This window comes from Sciurus carolinensis, chromosome 9 (genome assembly GCF_902686445.1).
Source record: "Sciurus carolinensis chromosome 9, mSciCar1.2, whole genome shotgun sequence".
Lineage (NCBI taxonomy): Eukaryota > Metazoa > Chordata > Mammalia > Rodentia > Sciuridae > Sciurus > Sciurus carolinensis.
The window spans coordinates 96369635-96389040 of NC_062221.1; the positions used below are offsets into that span (position 1 = coordinate 96369635).

The 19406-nt window shown below is 34.4% G+C and overlaps 1 protein-coding gene across 1 annotated transcript in view; it reads right to left on the reverse strand.

Annotated features, from left to right (window-relative positions):
• Epha6 (EPH receptor A6) overlaps window positions 1–19406 on the reverse strand; it is an 874627-nt gene that overhangs the window by 113056 nt on the left and 742165 nt on the right. Inside the window, exon 13 of the mRNA XM_047563348.1 lies at window positions 12792–12853. Coding sequence (XP_047419304.1) covers window positions 12792–12853 — 62 coding nt within the window. The remainder of the gene's footprint in view (window positions 1–12791; window positions 12854–19406) is intronic.

Consider the following 19406-nt stretch of genomic DNA (forward strand, 5'->3'; position numbering starts at 1 on the left):
TCTTCCCCAGGCAGCCCTGCTCCCTCCGGCGGCGGGCTCCTTTCATGGCCAGCTTCTCGGAGCTGGCCGCCCAGTGAGAGCCTTTCTGCACAGAACCAGCTCCAAGTCCTGAAGCCAGTGGTGATCTCCGGCTGGCAGGCAGCCTCTGGGACCAGGGCAGGGCAGCCAGAGACTTCTCCAAGCAGCCCTGCTCCCTCCAGCAGCAGGATCCTTCCACCGGGCAATCCAAGATGGTGGACTAGAGGGTGACTGCATCTCCTGTCCCTCCAAAACCCAGGATTCAAGAAAGGGAGGTATTGACAGACTCGGACTAACATAGAGCCACAGGGCAATTCTCCCCCACTGGGTGAAACTTGGCCCAGGCGGCAGGCCCGGACACGGGCAGCTTCTCAGAGCAGGGCAGGGCAGCTAGAGTCTTCCCCAGGCAGCCCTGCTCCCTCCGGCGGCAAGCTCCTTCCCACGGCCAGCTTCTCGGAGCAGGCTGCCCAGTGAGAGCCTTTCTGCACAGAACCAGCTCCAAGCCCCAGAGCCTGCGGCGAGCTCCGGCCCGCAGGCAGCCTCTGGGACCAGGGCAGGGCAGCCAGAGACTTCTCCAAGAAGCCCTGCTCCCTCAGGCGGCAGGCTCCTTCCACGGCCAGATTCTCGGAGCAGACAGCCCAGTGAGAGCCTTTCTGCAGAGTCAGCTCTAAGCCCTGGAACCAGTAGTGGGCTAGGGGCAGCTTTCCTCAGAAGCACTGCATTATCAAGTTCCTCCAAGACTTCAGGCTACTGAAGGCTGGGAGCTGATATACTGGAAATGTACAGGGACACTATAAGCCAATAGAGGAAATCTGCAATATCTCAGAATCCCACTGACATCTGACCAATATGAGAAAACAAGGGAAGAAAATGTCCCAAACAAACCTAGATACTATATCAATAAAACCCAATGACAGCACAGCAGAAGAAATGTCAGAAAGGGAGTTCAGAATGTACATAATTAAAACAATCAGGGAAGCAAATGAGGAGATGAAAGAGCAAATGCAGGCATTGAAGGAAGAGATGAAAGAGCAAATTGCAGGCATTAAATGATCACACCAATCAACAGTTAAAAGAGCAAATTCAGGAAGCAAAAGATCGTTTCAATAAAGAGAGAAACCGAAAAAAAAAGAACAGAAATCCTTGAAATGAAGTAAACAATAAACCAAGTTAAAAACTCCCTAGAAAGCATAACCAATAGGATAGAACACCTGGAAGACAGAACCTCAGACATTGAAGACAAAATATTTAACCTTGAAAACAAAGTTGAACAAACAGAGAAGAATGTAAGAAATCATGAACAGAATCTACAAGAATTATGGGATATCATGAAAAGGTCAAATTTAAGAATTATTGGGATTAAGGAAGGCTTAGAGAAACAAATCAAAGGAATGAACAATCTATTCAATGAAATAATATCAGAAAATTTCCCAAATCTGAAGAATGAAATGGAAAACCAAGTACAAGAGGTTTATAGGACTCCAAATATACAAAATTACAACAGACCCATACCAAGGCACATTATTATGAAAATACCTAACATACAAAATAAAGACAGAATTTTAAAGTTCGTGAGAGAAAAGAATCAAATTATATTCAGGGGGAAACCAATAAGAATATCAGCAGATTTTTCAATCCAGACCTTAAAAGCTAGAAGGGCCTGGAATAACATTTTTCAAGCCCTAAAAGAAAATGGATGCCAACCAAGAATCTTATACCCAGCAAAACTTACTTTCAGACTTGATGACGAAATAAGATCCTTCCATGATAAACAAAAGCTAAAGGAATCTACAAAAGAAAGCCAGCATTACAGAACATTCTCAGCAAAATATTCCATGAGGAAGAGATGAAAAACAACGATGCAAATCAGCAACGGGAGGAACTAGCCTAAAGGAATAGCCAAATAAAGGAGAAACCAAATCATGTCCAAAAACAAAAATGAGTCAAATGACTGGGAATACAAATCATATCACAATAATAACCCTGAATGTTAATGGCCTGAACTCATCAATCAAAAGACATAGACTGACAGATTGGATTAAAAAGAAAATTCAACAATGTGCTGCCTGCAAGAGACTCATCTCATAAAAAGATGAGATCTTTATGAGATATTTCATCTCAAAGAAAGATGAGATGGAACACCCATAGATCAAAGGTGAAAGGATGGGAAAAAACATACCATGCACATGGACTCAGCAAAAAAGCTGGAGTATCCATCCTCATTTCAGATTATGTGGACTTCAAGCCAAAACTAGTCAGAAGGGATAAAGAAGGACATTACATGCTGCTTAAGGGAAGCATAAATCAGCAAGACATAACAATCATAAACATCTATGCCCTGAACATTGGCTCATCCATGTACCTCAAACAAATCCTTCTCAATTCCAGAAATCAAATAGACCACAACACAATAATACTAGGTGATTTTAACACACCTCTCTCACCACTGGATAGATCTACCTAACAAAAATTGAATAAAGAAACCATAGATCTCAACAACACAATCAACAATTTGGACTTAACAGACATATATAGAATATACTATCCAACAAAGAATGAATACACTTTCTTCTCGGCAGCACATGGATCCTTCTCTAAAATAGACCATAATTTATGCCACAAAGCTACTGTTAGCAAATACAAGAAGATAGAGATACTACCTTGTATTCTATCAGATCATAATGGATTGAAATTAGAAATAAACGACAGAATAAAAAACAGAAACTTCTCCAGTACCTGGACATTAAATAATACACTATTATATGATGAATGGATAACAGAAGACATCAGGAGGGAAATAAAAAAATTCTTAGAAGTAAACGAGAACAAAGACACATCATATCAAAATCTCTGGGACACTATGAAAGCAGTACTTAAAGGAAGATTTATTTCATGGGGCGCATTCAACAAAAGAAGTAGAAATCAACAAATAAACGACTTAACACTACAGCTCAAAGCCCTAGAAAAAGAAGAGCAGACCAACACCAAAAGTAGTAGAAGACAGGAAATAGTTAAAATCAGAGCCAAAATCAACGAAATTGCAACAAAAGAAACAATTGGAAAAATTAATAAAATAAACAGTTGGTTTTTGAAAAAATAAACAAAATCGATAAACCCTTAGCCACACAAACAAAGAGAAAGAGGGAGAAAACTCAAATTACTAAAGTTCAGAATGAAAAAGGAAATATCACAACAGACACGACTGAAATACAAAACATAATTAGAAGCTATTTTGAAAATCTATATTCCAACAAAACAGAAAACCTCGAAGACATCAACAAGTTTCTAGAAACATATGAATTACCTAAACTGAACGAGGAGGATATACCCAACTTAAATAAATCAATTTCAGGCAATGAAATAGAAGAGTCATCAAAAGCCTACCAACAAAGAAAATCCGGGACCAGATGGGTTCTCAGCTGAGTTCTACAAAACTTTTAAAGAAGAGCTCATTCCAATACTCCTCAAAGTATTCCATGAAATAGAAGAGGAGGGAACCCTCCTAAACTCATTCTATGAAGCCAATATCACCCTGATACCTAAACCAGACAGAGACACATCGAGAAAGAAAATTTCAGACCAAAATCCTTAATGAACATCGACGGAAAAGTTCTCAAAAAATTTTAGCAAATTGCATCCAAAAATATATTAAAAAGATAGTGCACCACGATCAAGTGGGTTTTATCCAAGGGATGCAAGGTTGGTTCAACATCTGGAAATCAATAAATGTCATTCACCATATCAACAGACTTAAAGATAAGAATCTCATGATTATTTCGATAGATGCAGAAAAAGCATTTGATAAAATACAGCATCCCTTCATGCTCAAAACACTAGAAAAAATAGAGATAGTGGGAACATTCCTTAACATTGTAAAGGCCATCTATGCTAAGCCCATGGCCAATATCATTCTAAATGGTGAAAAACTGAAAGCATTCCCCCTAAAAACTGGAACAAGGCAGGGATGCCCTCTTTCACCACTTCTATTCAACATCGCCCTTGAAACTCTAGACAGAGCAATTAGACAAACCAAAGAAATGAAAGGATACGAATTGGAAAAGAAGAACTCAAACTATCCCTGTTCGCTGATGACATGATTATATATTTAGAGGAACCTGGAAATTCCACCAGAAAACTTTTAGAACTCATAAGTGAATTCAGTAAAGTAACAGGATATAAGATCAATGCTCATAAATCTAATGCATTTTTATACATAAGTGATGAATCTTCAGAAAGAGAAATTAGGAAAACTACCCCATTCACAAATGCCTCAAAAAAAATAAAATACTGGGAATCAATCTCACAAAAGAGGTGAAAGACCTCTACAATGAGAACTACAGAACACTAAAGAAAGAAATTCAAGAAAACCTTAGAAGATGGAAAGATCTCCCATGTTCTTGGATAGGCAGAATTAATATTCTCAAAATGGCCATACTACCTAAAGTGCTATACAGATTCAATGCAATTCCAATTAAAATCCCAATGATGTACCTTACAGAAGTAGAGCAAGCAATTATGAAATTCATCTGGAAGACTAAGAAACCCTGAATAGCTAAAGCAATCTCAGTAGAAAGAGCAAAGCAGGGAGTATGGCAATACCAGATCTTCAACTCTACTACAAAGCAATAGTAACAAAAACGGCATGGTATTGGTACCAAAATAGACAGGTAGATCAATGGTACAGAATAGGGGACATGGATACAAACCCAAATAAATACAATTTTCTCATACTAGAAAAAGGGGTCAAAAATATGCAATGGAAAAAGATAGCCTCTTCAACAAATGGTGCTGGGAAAACTGGAAATCCATATGCAACAGAATGAAATTAAACCCCTATCTCTCACCCTGCACAAAACTCAACTCAAAATGGATCAAGGACCTCGGAATCAGAACAGAGACCCTGTATCTTATAGAAGAAAAAGTAGGTCCAAAACTTCAACTTGTTGGCTTAGGATCAGACTTCCTTAACAGGACTCCCATAGCACAAGAAATAAAACCAAGAATCAACAACTGGGATAGATTCAAACTAAAAGGCTTTCTCTCAGCAAAGGAAACTATCAGTAATGTGAAGAGAGAGCCTACAGAGTGGGAGAATATCTTCGCCACTCATACTTCAGGTAGAGCGCTAATTTCCAGAATATATAAAGAACTGAAAAAACTCTACACCAAGATACAAATAATCCAATCAACAAATGGGCTAAGGAAATGAACAGACACTTCACAGAAGAAGATGTACAAGTAATCAACAGATATATGAAAAATGTTCAACATCTCTAGTAATAAGAGAAGTGCAAATCAAAACTACACTAAGATTCCATCTCACCCGAATTAGAATGTCGATTATCAAGAACACAAGCAATGATAGGTGTTGGCAAGGATGTGGGAAAAAGGTACACTCATACATTGCTGGTGGGGTTACAAATTAGTGCAGTCACTCTGGAAAGCAGTATGGAGATTCCTCAGCAAACTTGGAATGGAACTACCATTTGACCCAGCTATCCCACTCCTTGGCCTATACCCAAAGGACTTAAAATCAGCATACTACAGAGATACAGCCACATCAGTTTTCATTGCTGCTCAATTCACCATATCCAGATTGTGGAACCAACCTAGATGCCCTTCAGTTGATGAATGGATAAAGAAACTGTGGCATATATATACAATGGAATATTACTTTGCCATAAAGAATGATAAAATTATGGCATTTGCAGGCAAATGGATGAAATTGGAGAATATCATGCTAAGTGAGATAAGCCAATCTCAAAAAACTAAAGGACGAATGATCTCGCTGAAAGGAGATGATGACATATAATGGAGGTGGGAGGGGTTAGAGTTAGGGTTAGGGTTAGGTTTAGGGTTAGTGTTAAGGAGGGGAGCAAGAATGGAGAAAGGAAGGACTGTATAGAGGGAAAAGAGGGGTGGGAGGGGTGTGGGGAAAGGATAAAGACTGAATCAAACCCTATGTAAATTTATGATTACCCAAATGGTATGCCTTGACTCCATGTACAAACAGAGAAACAACATGTATCCCATTTGTTTACAATAAAAAAAAAAAAAAAAACTAGTAGTAATAATTACATTGCTTTTGGACAGTAAAGCAGAAGATCCTCTCCCCAGCCACTTACCATGTGTAAGTATTAAAACCATTGATAAAGATTTTTAGTTGGTTACCCTTGATGAGGTCAAGAAAAGATTGTTTCTGGTATAGAACCTCCTCTGTTGGCCCAGCCTTTTAATGATCAGCTATTCTTTTTAACTCCAGTAATCATTCCAAATATTCACTCTAAATGGATTTTTTTCTTAAACTATCCTGTAATCTGTCTTCCATTGGTAAAATTAAATAACATCAGCTATAAGTTCCTTCATTTCATGCTTGTTCTTAAAATCTATCTAGATCTACAATGCACAGTCTCTTCAGTCTTGGGGATGGGAAGTTTTCTGTTGTCCAAAGTCAACCTTCCATCAGGATTTTTGAATTTACACCTTCCATCTCATGAAATTTTGCCTAATTGATTTAATTCTTTAATTCCTTCCTTTTCTTCTCCTTCAGTATATTGCCTAATTTTATTCTATTTTTAATAATACCCTTGATTTTTAAGACACAACCTTTGCAACTAACAGTAGGCCTTGAAGTCCTATGAAATAAAAATTGCTTGAATTAAAGAGAGAAATAAACTGTTCTATGATAACAGTTGGAGACTGTAACACCCTTTCTCAATAATGGGTAGAATAATCAGCGAGAAGATAAGTAAGAAAATTGAGGAGTTGAACATAGTTAAACCAACTAGATCTAAGAGATATATATTACTTTTCCTGGTAACAGCAGAATACATGCTCTTTCCAATTGCATTTGGGACATTTCCAGCATAGACCATATGTTTGGCCCCAGATTAAAGTCTAAACAGATTTTTTAAAATAGGTATCATACAAACTACTTTCTATGTCCACAACAGATGAAGATAGATGTCAATAAAAGAAGGAAAACTGGAAAAATCCATAAATTTATGGATTTGAGTAATACACTCTTAAACAATGGATCAAAGAAGTTATGATAAAGGTAATTATAAAATATTTAAAGACAAAAAGATATTATACTCAAACCTATAGAACACAGACAGAAAAGTGCTAAGGAGGAAATTTTTGGTTCTAAATACTTACAATGGAAAAGGAAGTCTCAAATCAACAACCTAACTTTACAATTTAAAGAATAAGAAAAGAAAGTACAAACTAAAAACCAAAGGTAGCAAAATAAAGAAAATAATAACAACTAGAGCAAAGAAAAATACAAAATAAAAGAATAATAGAGAAAAACCAAAATGAAACCAAAAGTTGGTCCTCTGATAAGATCAACAAAACTGATAAACCTTTTGCTAAATTGACCAAGAAAAAAAAAGATGCAAAGTTCTTAAGTCTGAAATGAAAATGTGAATATTTCTACAGATTCTGAAGAAATAAAAATTGAGAGAATAGTATTAATATATAGAAACAAACATATAACATAAATGAAATGAAAAAATTAGAAACATTAAACCCACAAAATTAAATCTGAATAAGTAGGTAATATAAATAGATCTATAAATATTAAGAATATTTAATCAGAAATCAGAAGTCTCTTAACAAAGTAAACTCCTTGATTAGGTGGCTTCATTGGTGATTTCTGTTGAACATGAACTAACATCAATCCTTCTCAAATTTTTCCAAAAAATTGAAGAGAAGGGTCACTTTGATTTATTCTACACAGTCAGCATTGCTCTGATAATAAAGTTAGAGAAATGCTACCAGAAAACTACAGACCAATATTCCTTATAGACAATGAAGGAAAAAAAAATTTCACAGAATAATAGAAAACCAAATTGGGCCACATATTAAAAGAATTATATACACCATGACCACATGGAATTTATTCATGAAATGCAAGAATGGTTCAAAGGTGAAATTTAATTAATGTGATAGATCACATAACATAATGAAACGCCCTACATGATGATCTCAATTGATGCAGAAAAACTGTGACAAAATTCAATCCCCTTTCATGGTAAAACATTCAACTATGTGCTTTCACTTATATGAGACACTTATAGTATTCAAAATCAGAGGACAGGAAGTAGAATGGTGATTGCCAGGGACTGGTAAAAGAGAGAAACAAGGTGCTGTTATGTAATGGGTACAGAGTTTCAGTTTATAAGGTGGAAAAAGTTATGGTGATGGATGACAGTAATGGTTACACAATGATATTAGAATCCTTGATACCACTGAAAGGTACATTTTGAAATGTTAAGAATAAAATGTATGTTATTTATAATTTATCTTAATAAAAATGTGAAAAATAAATCTAGATTTTTTTTTTCTAGTTTACTATCATTTGGTTTATCTTTTGTCTTGATATCTCACCCCCTTCTTTTCTCAAAGGAATTGTCTCCACAACTAATTCTCATCAATCTTTCACTCTCGTTTTTCAATATTGTTTCTGCTCGGGAGCAAGCCATTCACAGTGCTAAGGTCACTGAGGACCTCTGACATGCTGATACATAGATGCTTTCCAGTCTGTCTTTCTGAATTTCTCTGCTGCGCTTGACACATTTGCTTAATCTCTCCTTCCTGAAATGCTCTGTTCCCTTTGCTTTTGGTACTCCACATTCTTTTTTCCCCTTCTTGTTCCTTTCCATTTCTTCCTGAGCTATTGTAGGAGTCTCTATCTGTGTTGCCACTCAGGTTGGCATGGAACAGAGTTTCAAACTTTGTTCAATTTGTCTGTTTATCCTAAAAGTTCTTCCTCAGAACTACCATGGCTTGGATTAAATATCCATCTTTATGCTGCCAACTCCCAGATCTGTAATGTTATTCAAGATTTTTCTGCTGAGTTTCAGATTCGTATTTCTAATTGCTGTCTGCATTTTTCACTGGATGCTGCATTGCATTGGTATCTCAAATGTAACATGATGAAAATTAAATGTGTCACTTCTTCCCAAGTACCAGACCATCTTGGTCTTCCTCTGTATCTTCATTTCAGTTGGTAGCACCACCTTCCACACATTCTTGTTCCCAACCATCCTTCCCTGAGCATATTTCAAGCTATATTTTCCTCTCTTAACCCAATCTGGCTTGCTTTTCATTTTTATTATTTTATCCTAGATTTTTGGTTTTGGATGATACTCCTTGTTTGCCCATGCGACCATGCTTTCTAAAAACTATAAAGAAACCTTTTATCTCTGTTGAATAATTTGACATGTGATGAGAGGCTGCAGTATATACACAGTGCACCATCTTGAACTGATGTTGGTGCCAGTATATCTTGGTACAGACAGATTTTGTAATAAATAAATTCATATTCAAGAAATACTATAAAATACATTTTTGGTTGATATATGACACTTCAGTTTTAAATTATTTTATAATTATTTTATTTGGATTGCTAGTTTTATTTTTATAAAAATGGAGGCCCTAAGATTCAGAGGCAGGTGATTTCTAGGTAAGTGCCACAAAAAGTATTTATGAAATGCACATGTGTAGTTAGAGACCATTCAGGGATGATGGTCAAGCTTACACTTAATTCACACTGGTACATTTCCTCAGAAAATATTTTTCATTAGAAAAACCTGCATAACAGTGATGTCGTGCCTCCTGGGAAGCCAGCCTGATGCTTTGCTCTTTAAGCTGGAATCCATTTTAAAAATTATAAACAAACACACAGCTACACCCACACCCATACCCTGGTCTGCACATACATGTCTGTACACACCCCCCACTGCAAGACTACACACTTGATCTGCACCTCTCCACTCTAGTATATATCTGGAAGAAGGTCCACAAGGATCTCAAACAGCATGAGATTTATGAATCCAGTGCAATAGCACAGCCAGCGCTGGCTCTAGATTGTAATCTTGTACTTAGTTGTGCTACCACTCCTTCATAATAAAATAGCAAATTGAAGTGATTTTCAAATAGTGTGGGAGACCAAAGGGAAATCTTTCCTGCCTCCAGATAGCACAGAAGGCGATTAGTGAGCCATGGATGGCTCCCGACTATGCAGTGCATTTAGCTACTTCCTCCTCTATGCTCAGAGAAGCTGCAATTATCAAATTCTAAAGCAGTAGTTTGAAAAATGACTTCACTTTTGAGAATTTATGGGCTGTATATACTTATATATTTTATTTCTGCTTGCCATGGGGAGTTGACTGCCTGCTATTGACATAAAGTTTATAAAGCACTTTGTGCTTCTGGCATAGAAGGGATATTATTACAAAGAATAGTAAGAATATTAAAGAAGAGTAATACAGAATTAACCTCATTTTTGCCCCCATTCATTGATTTTTTTTTTTTAGTATCTTAGTTTTGAATTAAAAAGAAATTTAAAACACTACCATTTAGCTATACCTCCAGTGCTTTTTTTTTCTTTATAACCATTTAATGTTATATAAGTAGAAACTGTTTGTGAAGAGGGGACATAGACCATGTGGGGAGATGGCAGTGGACTTATAAGGAAAAGTAGTGAGCAAGTTAATGAAAAGAACTCATAGGATATGAGAACATGACGTTTTGAGTCATGGACACTTGAGTTTGAATCCTTCCTCTGCCATTTGTCACACAAAGCCCTAAAAGCTTTACAATAACCAATTCAATTCTTATAACAATTCTATATTTGAATACGTATACTATGCAAATTCCTATTTCATAAATGAGTAAGACATGTAGAGAAGCTGACAGCATGCTTGCTCAAGGTTACACAGCTAATAGGGTGGCAGCAAAATTAACAGAGATGAGTGTTCAGGTCCTTATAGTGGTGGTAATGGGAGCCACCATCAGGTAAACATTTACTTTATTCTGCAGACCTTCAGGTAAGGTCTTACTACAAAGTACCTAATAAGAGTTAAAAAAATATTAACTTTCAAAATTTTTATCATGAAATATACCCCTTATAAACATGGATTAGGATATTTATTTATTCATTTTGGTACTGGGGATAGAACTCAGGTGCATTTAACCACTGAGCCACATCCCCAACCATTTTCTTATATTTTATTTAGAGACAAGGTATTGCTGAATTGCTTAGGACCTTGCTAAGTTGCTGAGGCTGGCTTTGAATTCATGATCCTCCTGCCTCAGCCTCCAGAGCCCCTGGGATTACAGGTGTGTGCCACCACACCCAGGTAGGATGTTTATAAGCAAATCTTTTGTTTATAACATATTATTGGCTTTCTATAACATATTATAAAAGATTCATGATTCAGCAGAATAAGAAGTATATCTGAAACATTTCTCATCTAATTTGCTTGTGCAGTCATTTAATCCAATTTTCAACAGTTATTGATGAAACATGATGATATGTATCTGATGAAATTGTTTTTGAATAAACATAATGGAAGGACATAAGTATACATTCATTTCAAGTACCATAGGTGGTCCTGATAAATTATTCTAAAATAATTTAGGATATTTACCGGTGAAATGAATATAGCTGTAAAATAGCACATTCAGTAATGGCTACAGAAAATAATAAACAGTTCATGTCCCAAGCACCTATGAATTTCATTTTGCCTTAAAGAGCGCACATGGTTGAAGGTATGCATTATGAAAGTAGTACTGCTATAGAATAAGCCAAAGATTTTGCTGAATTCAGCTTCTGTATTGAATCTGGACATCATGTCCGGTCACAGTGTAAGTATATCATCACTGCTAACATTGAAAGCATTTGGAAGAAGAGGGTACAGAGTCAAGAAAAATAAATGAAAATGAAATCAAGAGAGAAAAGTGAGATGCAAAGGGAGTTCATTTAAATAACATGGGCAACAATGAAGTGAAGAAAGAATGCCTCATTTTCATATGAATATATAGAGAAGTATAACACATTCACAATGGCACAATTTCAGTCATCTTGTAATCAAGTAAAATGATTGTTATTAGATAGATATTAAAGAATGCAGAGACATGAAAATATATGACCTCTGCCAGAAATGAAAAATATTGATGGTAGTGATTTTTTATATTTATTTTTTCACCATCAGTGAGGAGTTTTCAAGCATATGATGGCTTTTTAAACATTAAACATGCTATGAATATGCTTTGAAATATAACTTCCACTTTCTCAGTTTTGTTTTTTAAACCATTAGTGAATACAATGTTCTTTTTTTTTTTTTAATACACTATACTGTTAAGGAGAAGTCACTTTAAAATGAATGTTTAAAATTTTTATTCTAAAACAAATCACCACTGAAGGAATTATATTTCTTCTTCTTTTGTTTTGTGAATAGTCCTTCAAACAAACTTAAGAAGGACAAAGTTGATAGAACTAGCTTTCTGAAGTGAACTTGAGTCACATAGGTAAACATACAGCAATTGGAGGGTCTTAGCATTATAGACAGTGGATAAAATATCATACTAAATTATTAAATGTGATATAGCAAAATGAGTGACTGTGGGAGAGGATGCAGTTTCATTTAATTTCCTTTATGATAACATCATTTGGAATACACACACACACATATATATGTGTGTGTGTGTGTGTGTGTGTGTGTGTATATATTTATACAAACATATGTATTTTAATATGGCAAGTGAATTTATAGAAGAAATCAATTATATTTTAAAGTGTGCATATCCCCTTGGTAATACTCTAAAGTATCATAATATCAGAGAAATGCACCCTAGAGAAATTGCTGCTATTCTTCACAGAAAACCCATGCATAACATTATGCAAAATTTAATTTACAATAAATGATTTCAAATCTAGAATTCAGAATAGCTTATTTAAATGCCATTAGAAAAGAGTACCTCACCCTCAAAAAGGAATCTAGGGATCCATTCTCCATATATTCCACCACAATCATTACTGGTCTGCCTGCAAAAGAGCAAGAGAACAGACAAGGATTAGAGCAGTTACAGAAATACTGCGAGGCTTTCCAGCTGGGCTATCTAAATTATTTGTATTTTATTAAGAGGAACATCATTTTCCAACCTGTTTTTACAGAAGTATATTGGTATTATACAGATGCATCTCTCCATTCCTTTCTTTATGGCATAATTTCCTTTTAAGTTTATAAAAGGGATATGAATTATATTATGAATTACAAAGAAGTTAATATTTCTTTTCCTAATTGCCTACAATCACTTGTTTATATTATGCTCCACTTGTCCTCTAGCTTTTCCTTAAAAGCAAATCAACGATCCAAGGTCAGGGTTTTAGCAGTTACTGTTGCTGCTTTCCCAGTTGTGATACAACTTCCAAGACGGTGCAGCAGTTTTGTCTGACTTACATTTGAGTGAGCATTTCTGAAATAATCCTAAAACAAAGCAGAAAGGAGAAATTCATAAAATTCTCACCAAGAATTTATGAACAGTTGAGCGTATTTCTGCTTTGAAGAGATTTCAAGCAGAAAAATTTCAGTGGACTGATGAATGCTACAGAGTTGGTAGGATTTGTGAGTTCCTGCTCATTTCTTCATTGGACATAGATTTGATCAACAGAGCAATGGTGGCAGTACAAGAAAAATAACCAATTCTGATTTTGTGGTCTGGTGCAGAAGCTAAGATCAGAACTAAATGGAAAATCATTTATTTCTTGTTTTATCATATCAATCGTTACAGTTCCCAGTACACCTCTATTAAGTAGAATATTTGACATAAATAACTTTGATTTGTTTCAAAGAACAGAATGCATTTGTTCTGGCCAATTGCTCAAGTATAAAAGATAAAATTTCAGTTAAAGAGAAAATGATTTTTACCTGAAATAAGTATATGTGACATATTTACTTTTTACATCTGTATTTCTTGATTCTCATTAGAATTTTTGTCAAGTCAGACTCGACTGTGCCCAGTTTTTTCCTTATGACATGAAAAAGGTCTGGAAAGAAATTGTGTGTACGAGCACCAGTGTTAGAAATATTAGGTCTCATTGTAATTCGTGTCTTTCTTATGAACTCAGAGTCTTGTAGTTAAGAAAGGGTGACCATCACAAATTACTACAATGTATGCAAATGCTAGATTTTACATTGGATCTGTATTTTAAAGAAAGATGTGCTAAAGGTTAAATGTAGTAATAAAATGCCCAACTTATCATGCACAGAATTAGAACCCAAAGAAGTTTTCATTTGTACTGAATATTAACTTATATTCTATAATGTTCCTCAAAGTCATTAACTTTACCCAAAAAGGAATGAAGAACTTTATCAGCAATTATTGAGGTCAAATGAACTGTCAGCACCCTTGTGGATGGGATCTAGAATATTTAGGTTTTAAATGTGAATCTTCTCTTTGGACATTGTTTTAGACAGTACAGAGATTGGAGACCGACATAAACACTTAGGTAGCAAGGTGGGGAACATAAAAGATCATTACTATACTTATACATAAAAACCCTGAAATTAATATTCCTGTTTGATGCAGGATTATGGATGTAAACAGGGGAAATTGGGTTACTACAGTGATGGCTGCCTGAGTTCTTCCCCAACCTATAGCCTTACCTCTTTTTTACTATATCTTAGCCTGGTAGCCAGGGGAACCGTGGTTGTTTGTTTTTAAACTGGTACCCTTCCCTTAACAATATCAGAAAAAAAGAACTTGCAAGCACTTTACTTGTATTGCTATATATCATTCCTATTAGATAAGGAAATGAATAGAAAATTAAACTGCTTATCCAAGTCAAATCGCTAATGAGCAGCAATATCAGGTAGTTAGTCTTAGAGTTTTGGATCTTTTAACCTTTATGCTGTAGCTGCCACTCAGAAAAGATGTGGAGGTAAAAGATGACATTAGAAATGAAGGTAGAGGAGACACCAAGAAGGAATTTAAGTACCAAGCAGTTTAGACTTTACTCCTACAACACACTATACAATAAATAACATAGTTTTTAAAAGGGAGAATGAGACATTCTTTATATATCCTTTATAGTAATTGACTTTATTTCTATTGACCTTTCCACTGTGTACCCCATGAGTACGGAGATCTTGTATTGATTGAGGGTATGTCTCCAGAACCCAGAAGTGTACTTGATACATTAGTAGGCATTTAAAAAAGTTATTTGATGTACAACTGAATGTTTGGAAATAATGTGGATGCAAGGGTTATCTTGCACTAGGGAACAAAAATAGAAGCAAAGAAAACAGTAAAGGATCATTGTGATAGATCAAGTAAGGAAAAAAAGGCAGAATGTGGGTAGTATCAATAAATTTTTCATAGACTCAACAGGACTTATGGATTGGTAGGGGTTTGGTGAAGTGAGGAGTTGAATATTACAGAAGGCTTTCAAACCTGGGTAATTAGATGGATCATGATGTTTTAACTAAGACAAGATTTTAAGAGGAAAAGAACATTCAAGGAAAATGTTAAAAGATTGCCACAACATGGACGGATGTTAAATGAAATAATCCAGGCACAGAAATCAAAGTACTATATGATCTAATGCATGTAGAATCCCAAAAAGTAGTACTCATTGAAGTTCAGAGCAGAATGTTGGCTACCACGGACAGGGTAGGGAAAGGTGGGAGGGGTTGATGGATAGGTACTAAGTTTTAGTTGGGTAGAAGTAAGGAGTCTAGTGTGCTGTTGCACATAGATAATGATAATACAGTATATATTTCAAAACTCCAGAAGAAAGAATTTTCAACATTTTTCACCATAAAGAAATGTTAAATGTTTGAGGAGAGAGAGATGTTTTATCTAAAGGTAAATATTACACAATGTGTGCATGCATTGAAATATCACTAGGTTCCACCCCAAATGTATATGATTTTTATGTTTGTAAGTATCTGTTAAAAATAAAACAAAAATTAAAGGTTAAAAAAAAGGTTGGATTCAAACTTTCTGAACATGAGATTTGTTTAGTTCATGATCTGATAGTCTCCAGGTAACAGTAGCAAAAGAAAACAGTTCTGTAATTCTAGTACTTATGTGAATAAAAACAATGATTTAATGTATTATAACTGTTCAAATTTATGTTATCCATATCTTTTGAATGCATTAGAGAGATGAGAAAATTATTTCATTCATTATCAAATCCATTTGAGATTATAATTGTAGTTTGCTATCTCTATAGTAGAAATAGGGGAGGTAGAAATAGATTAAATAACTGACTCTAAGAATCCTGAATTGCCTCTGGGGAAAAAAAATACAGGTACTTTAACTGTCAATCCAAGTTATCACCACAAATTTTATTACCTGGTAGACAAAATATAGATGTGATAGAATGTTAAATAAAGTAGAATGATTTAAATCTGTAATAGAGTTTGGAGATTGTTGAGTTGTTTCAATTCTTCATTTACTGACTGCACATTAGAAATTGCCAGGTTGATACAAAATACCACATCCAGCACAAACTCATTACGTATATGAAAATGTTAAATCTGTGTAATCCCCTTCTTTCACAAATCTTCTCTGAGGAAAAAACATAACTATTTCACTGGCAAAATATTTTCTATGGGACATTTAAAGAATGATTTCTTTTGTTCTCTTTAACATGAGCATGAAAAAAGTATAGTCTTGTGATCATATAGTTTCTCCACACTATCTCTCTCAAAAAGTTTCTTTAAGTCTTTGAAACTATATATATTGGTCATTAGTCCCTAATGAAAGAAAACAGTTGTTCTTCTTTGGAGTAGAAAAGGATGATAAGGGATTTTGTGATTCAATGTCTTCAGAACATAAATAACTAATGTATTAGAAGATCTTGATTCTAATGCAGTTTAAAATATCCATAACCATATCTAGGTTATTTGTGATTAAAACAAAAACTAAGAGATTCACTTTTGGTGAGTTTGAAGAGCTCTTAAACAAATAAGATTTCTAAAAAATCTCAGGTGATGCTATCACACGAAGTATTGGGAATAAATGACTAAAAATATACAAAAGAAAATAAGCTGGAATATTTTGAAATTTGAGATTTAGATTTAATTAAATATTTTCCAGGATGAGTAATGCAATATTCAATTTTTACAAATTGAAAATAAGACAAAAAAAGTACAGTTACCAACAGTAGATTTCTCTTACCTAAAACAGACTTAAAGAATACCATTCTAATTTTCATAATTTCTCTTATACTTATTTTTTTATTACAAATGTAATAATGGGCTGTGAAGTTGCTTTTAATCTTCACAGTATAACTAACTTCCCTGGAGAAAACCACTAGGAAATAAATTGCAGATCATATGCAGACAACAATAATCTAAACAAACAAACAAACAAACAAAAAAACACCCTAGTTCAAATAACAACCACTCTCAATTGTTGGTGGTACTAAACAAAATACAGAAGACAAAGAGCTCCAATGTAGAACTTCTAAATCACAAGGAGTTGAGGAGTCTTCATTTGATTCTTTATTTTATTGAGAAATTTTTCACTGATGAATTTAAAGACCTAAAGTATTGACAAAAGTATCATAATTAGAACTAAATTCAAAGTATTTTGTGTTCATATAAATAAGAATCTTGGTAGTTAAGTTCCTTCTTGGTGTCTCCTCCACCTTCATTTCTAATGTCATCTTTTATCTCCCCCTATTTCCATACCTTGTGTTTTTCAAATTCTCAAGTCATGAGTATGACTTGCATCTTCTTTTCTTTGGAACATTGCTTTCTCACTACCTCCACTTGGTAAAAATATCACATAATTTTAAAAGAGCAGATTAAATACCATCCCCATTGTAAATCCTCTCATGAATCACTTTCCCTTTCAGGAAGTCTTCTTACGTACCTTCTCCTTCCTTTAAATGATATTTATGATATCATATTGGTGTTAGCAATCAGGTCTTTGTCTCCCACTCAAAAGTAGTTTTTAGAGAGGCCAAAATTTGTGCTTAATTGTTTTTCTGGAATTTTACAATCTGATTACAACCTTGGCATAGAGTGAATTGAATATTCTCAATTTTTTATTTTTCTTAGCTGAATGTCAACAGAAACATAAAGATGTTATCTGAGAATAATTCTAGACATAGAAGAGTTACTGAAATAATAAAATGGCAATAATATCATTTTAGTCCTAAATTACTTGCATTATAAATATTATGGTTTGATAAAGAGTTTTGAAAAGAGTACATAATTAGTATGGTGTCTGGCAATAATCATTTCTCAAAAATGGTACACGGTTTTTTCTTCCCTTTGGTGCACAATTATCTGCTTCCCCCTTGTTATATTTGTCTACTGTGTAGCAAAACTTTTTAAAAATAGATAATTTCTGTATTTTATTGTTTTAATATTGACACGAAAATTATTTTATCTCCTGTGGCAAAGTGAAAGTTAAAATACTGCAAGTTACATGTTTTATATGATACACTTTATCCCCTTTTTTAGCATTGAAATTTTTTCTTTCATGCATACTTGGATGGTTGGTTACCTTTTACCTCATACACGCAGCATGATACATTATCATTTTGAATCATGAGATTAATTAGAAGTTATGAGATTAGTTTCAGATAGTCTAATACTGAAGAATTTGTCTAATTTGGACAAATGACCTTATATCACTGACTTTTCATTTCATAGTCTTTCCTCATTTGCTTATTATGAATTTTTCATTCATTTGTTTATTCTATATAATAACATCACCTTCTATAGGGTCATTGTGAGATTGAAAGAGATCATGTGTTTCAAGCACAGAGAATACCAACTAATACTAAATATGGAATCACTCAACAATAGCTCCATTAGTGACTGAATGGATATATTTTGAGTGCTATATCTTACCTACTTACTCGATGTGGAATCCTAAGCTATGAATTTTAGAGTAAAGAAAGTTCATTACTGAAAATGACTAAGGTCAATGAGTAAGCTCTCCTGATGGCCTCAAAGGTCATTTAAATTCTAAATACCTGAAACCAGTAAGTTTGAAAATTGCTTTAAGGAACAAAATGATTTCTCCTGGAGTAAAATAATAGAAATAGAAATTTTCTTATTTTAAATAACATAGTGTATTAGTTTCTTAAAAATAGCTTCTGCTGGAAGTGGGTTCTTCTATCTAACTAGTTTTATTGTATCTTCTGTACTATATTGATAGATTTGTCTGTAACAACTATCTTATGATTAACCTGGAATTGATCATTTTAACCTTGGAGCAATTTGCAACTCGTTTCCATATAATCACTAAGTTCATTTGGTTCCATTTTCCCCTCTTAATTTCTTTTGCTTTTATTAAAATGTAGAGATGATCCAAATATCCTTGGAGAAATGCTGAAGAATAAAATATTTTCTAGGATTAAAAAGGTGAGCAGAAATTAGAAGGAACAACCTGTATTTATAAAAAAAAAAAAAAAAGAAGTAGCATTTCTGAATCTCGAATTGCTTTATAGTAAATGAAAGATGTGGGGCTAAGATGAAACATAATCTCCTGTAGTTCCAAAGAGAAGAGGCATACCATCTGATCAATTAACTTCAATAATATTCAGTAATGTCCTTATTTTTACTAGAAAT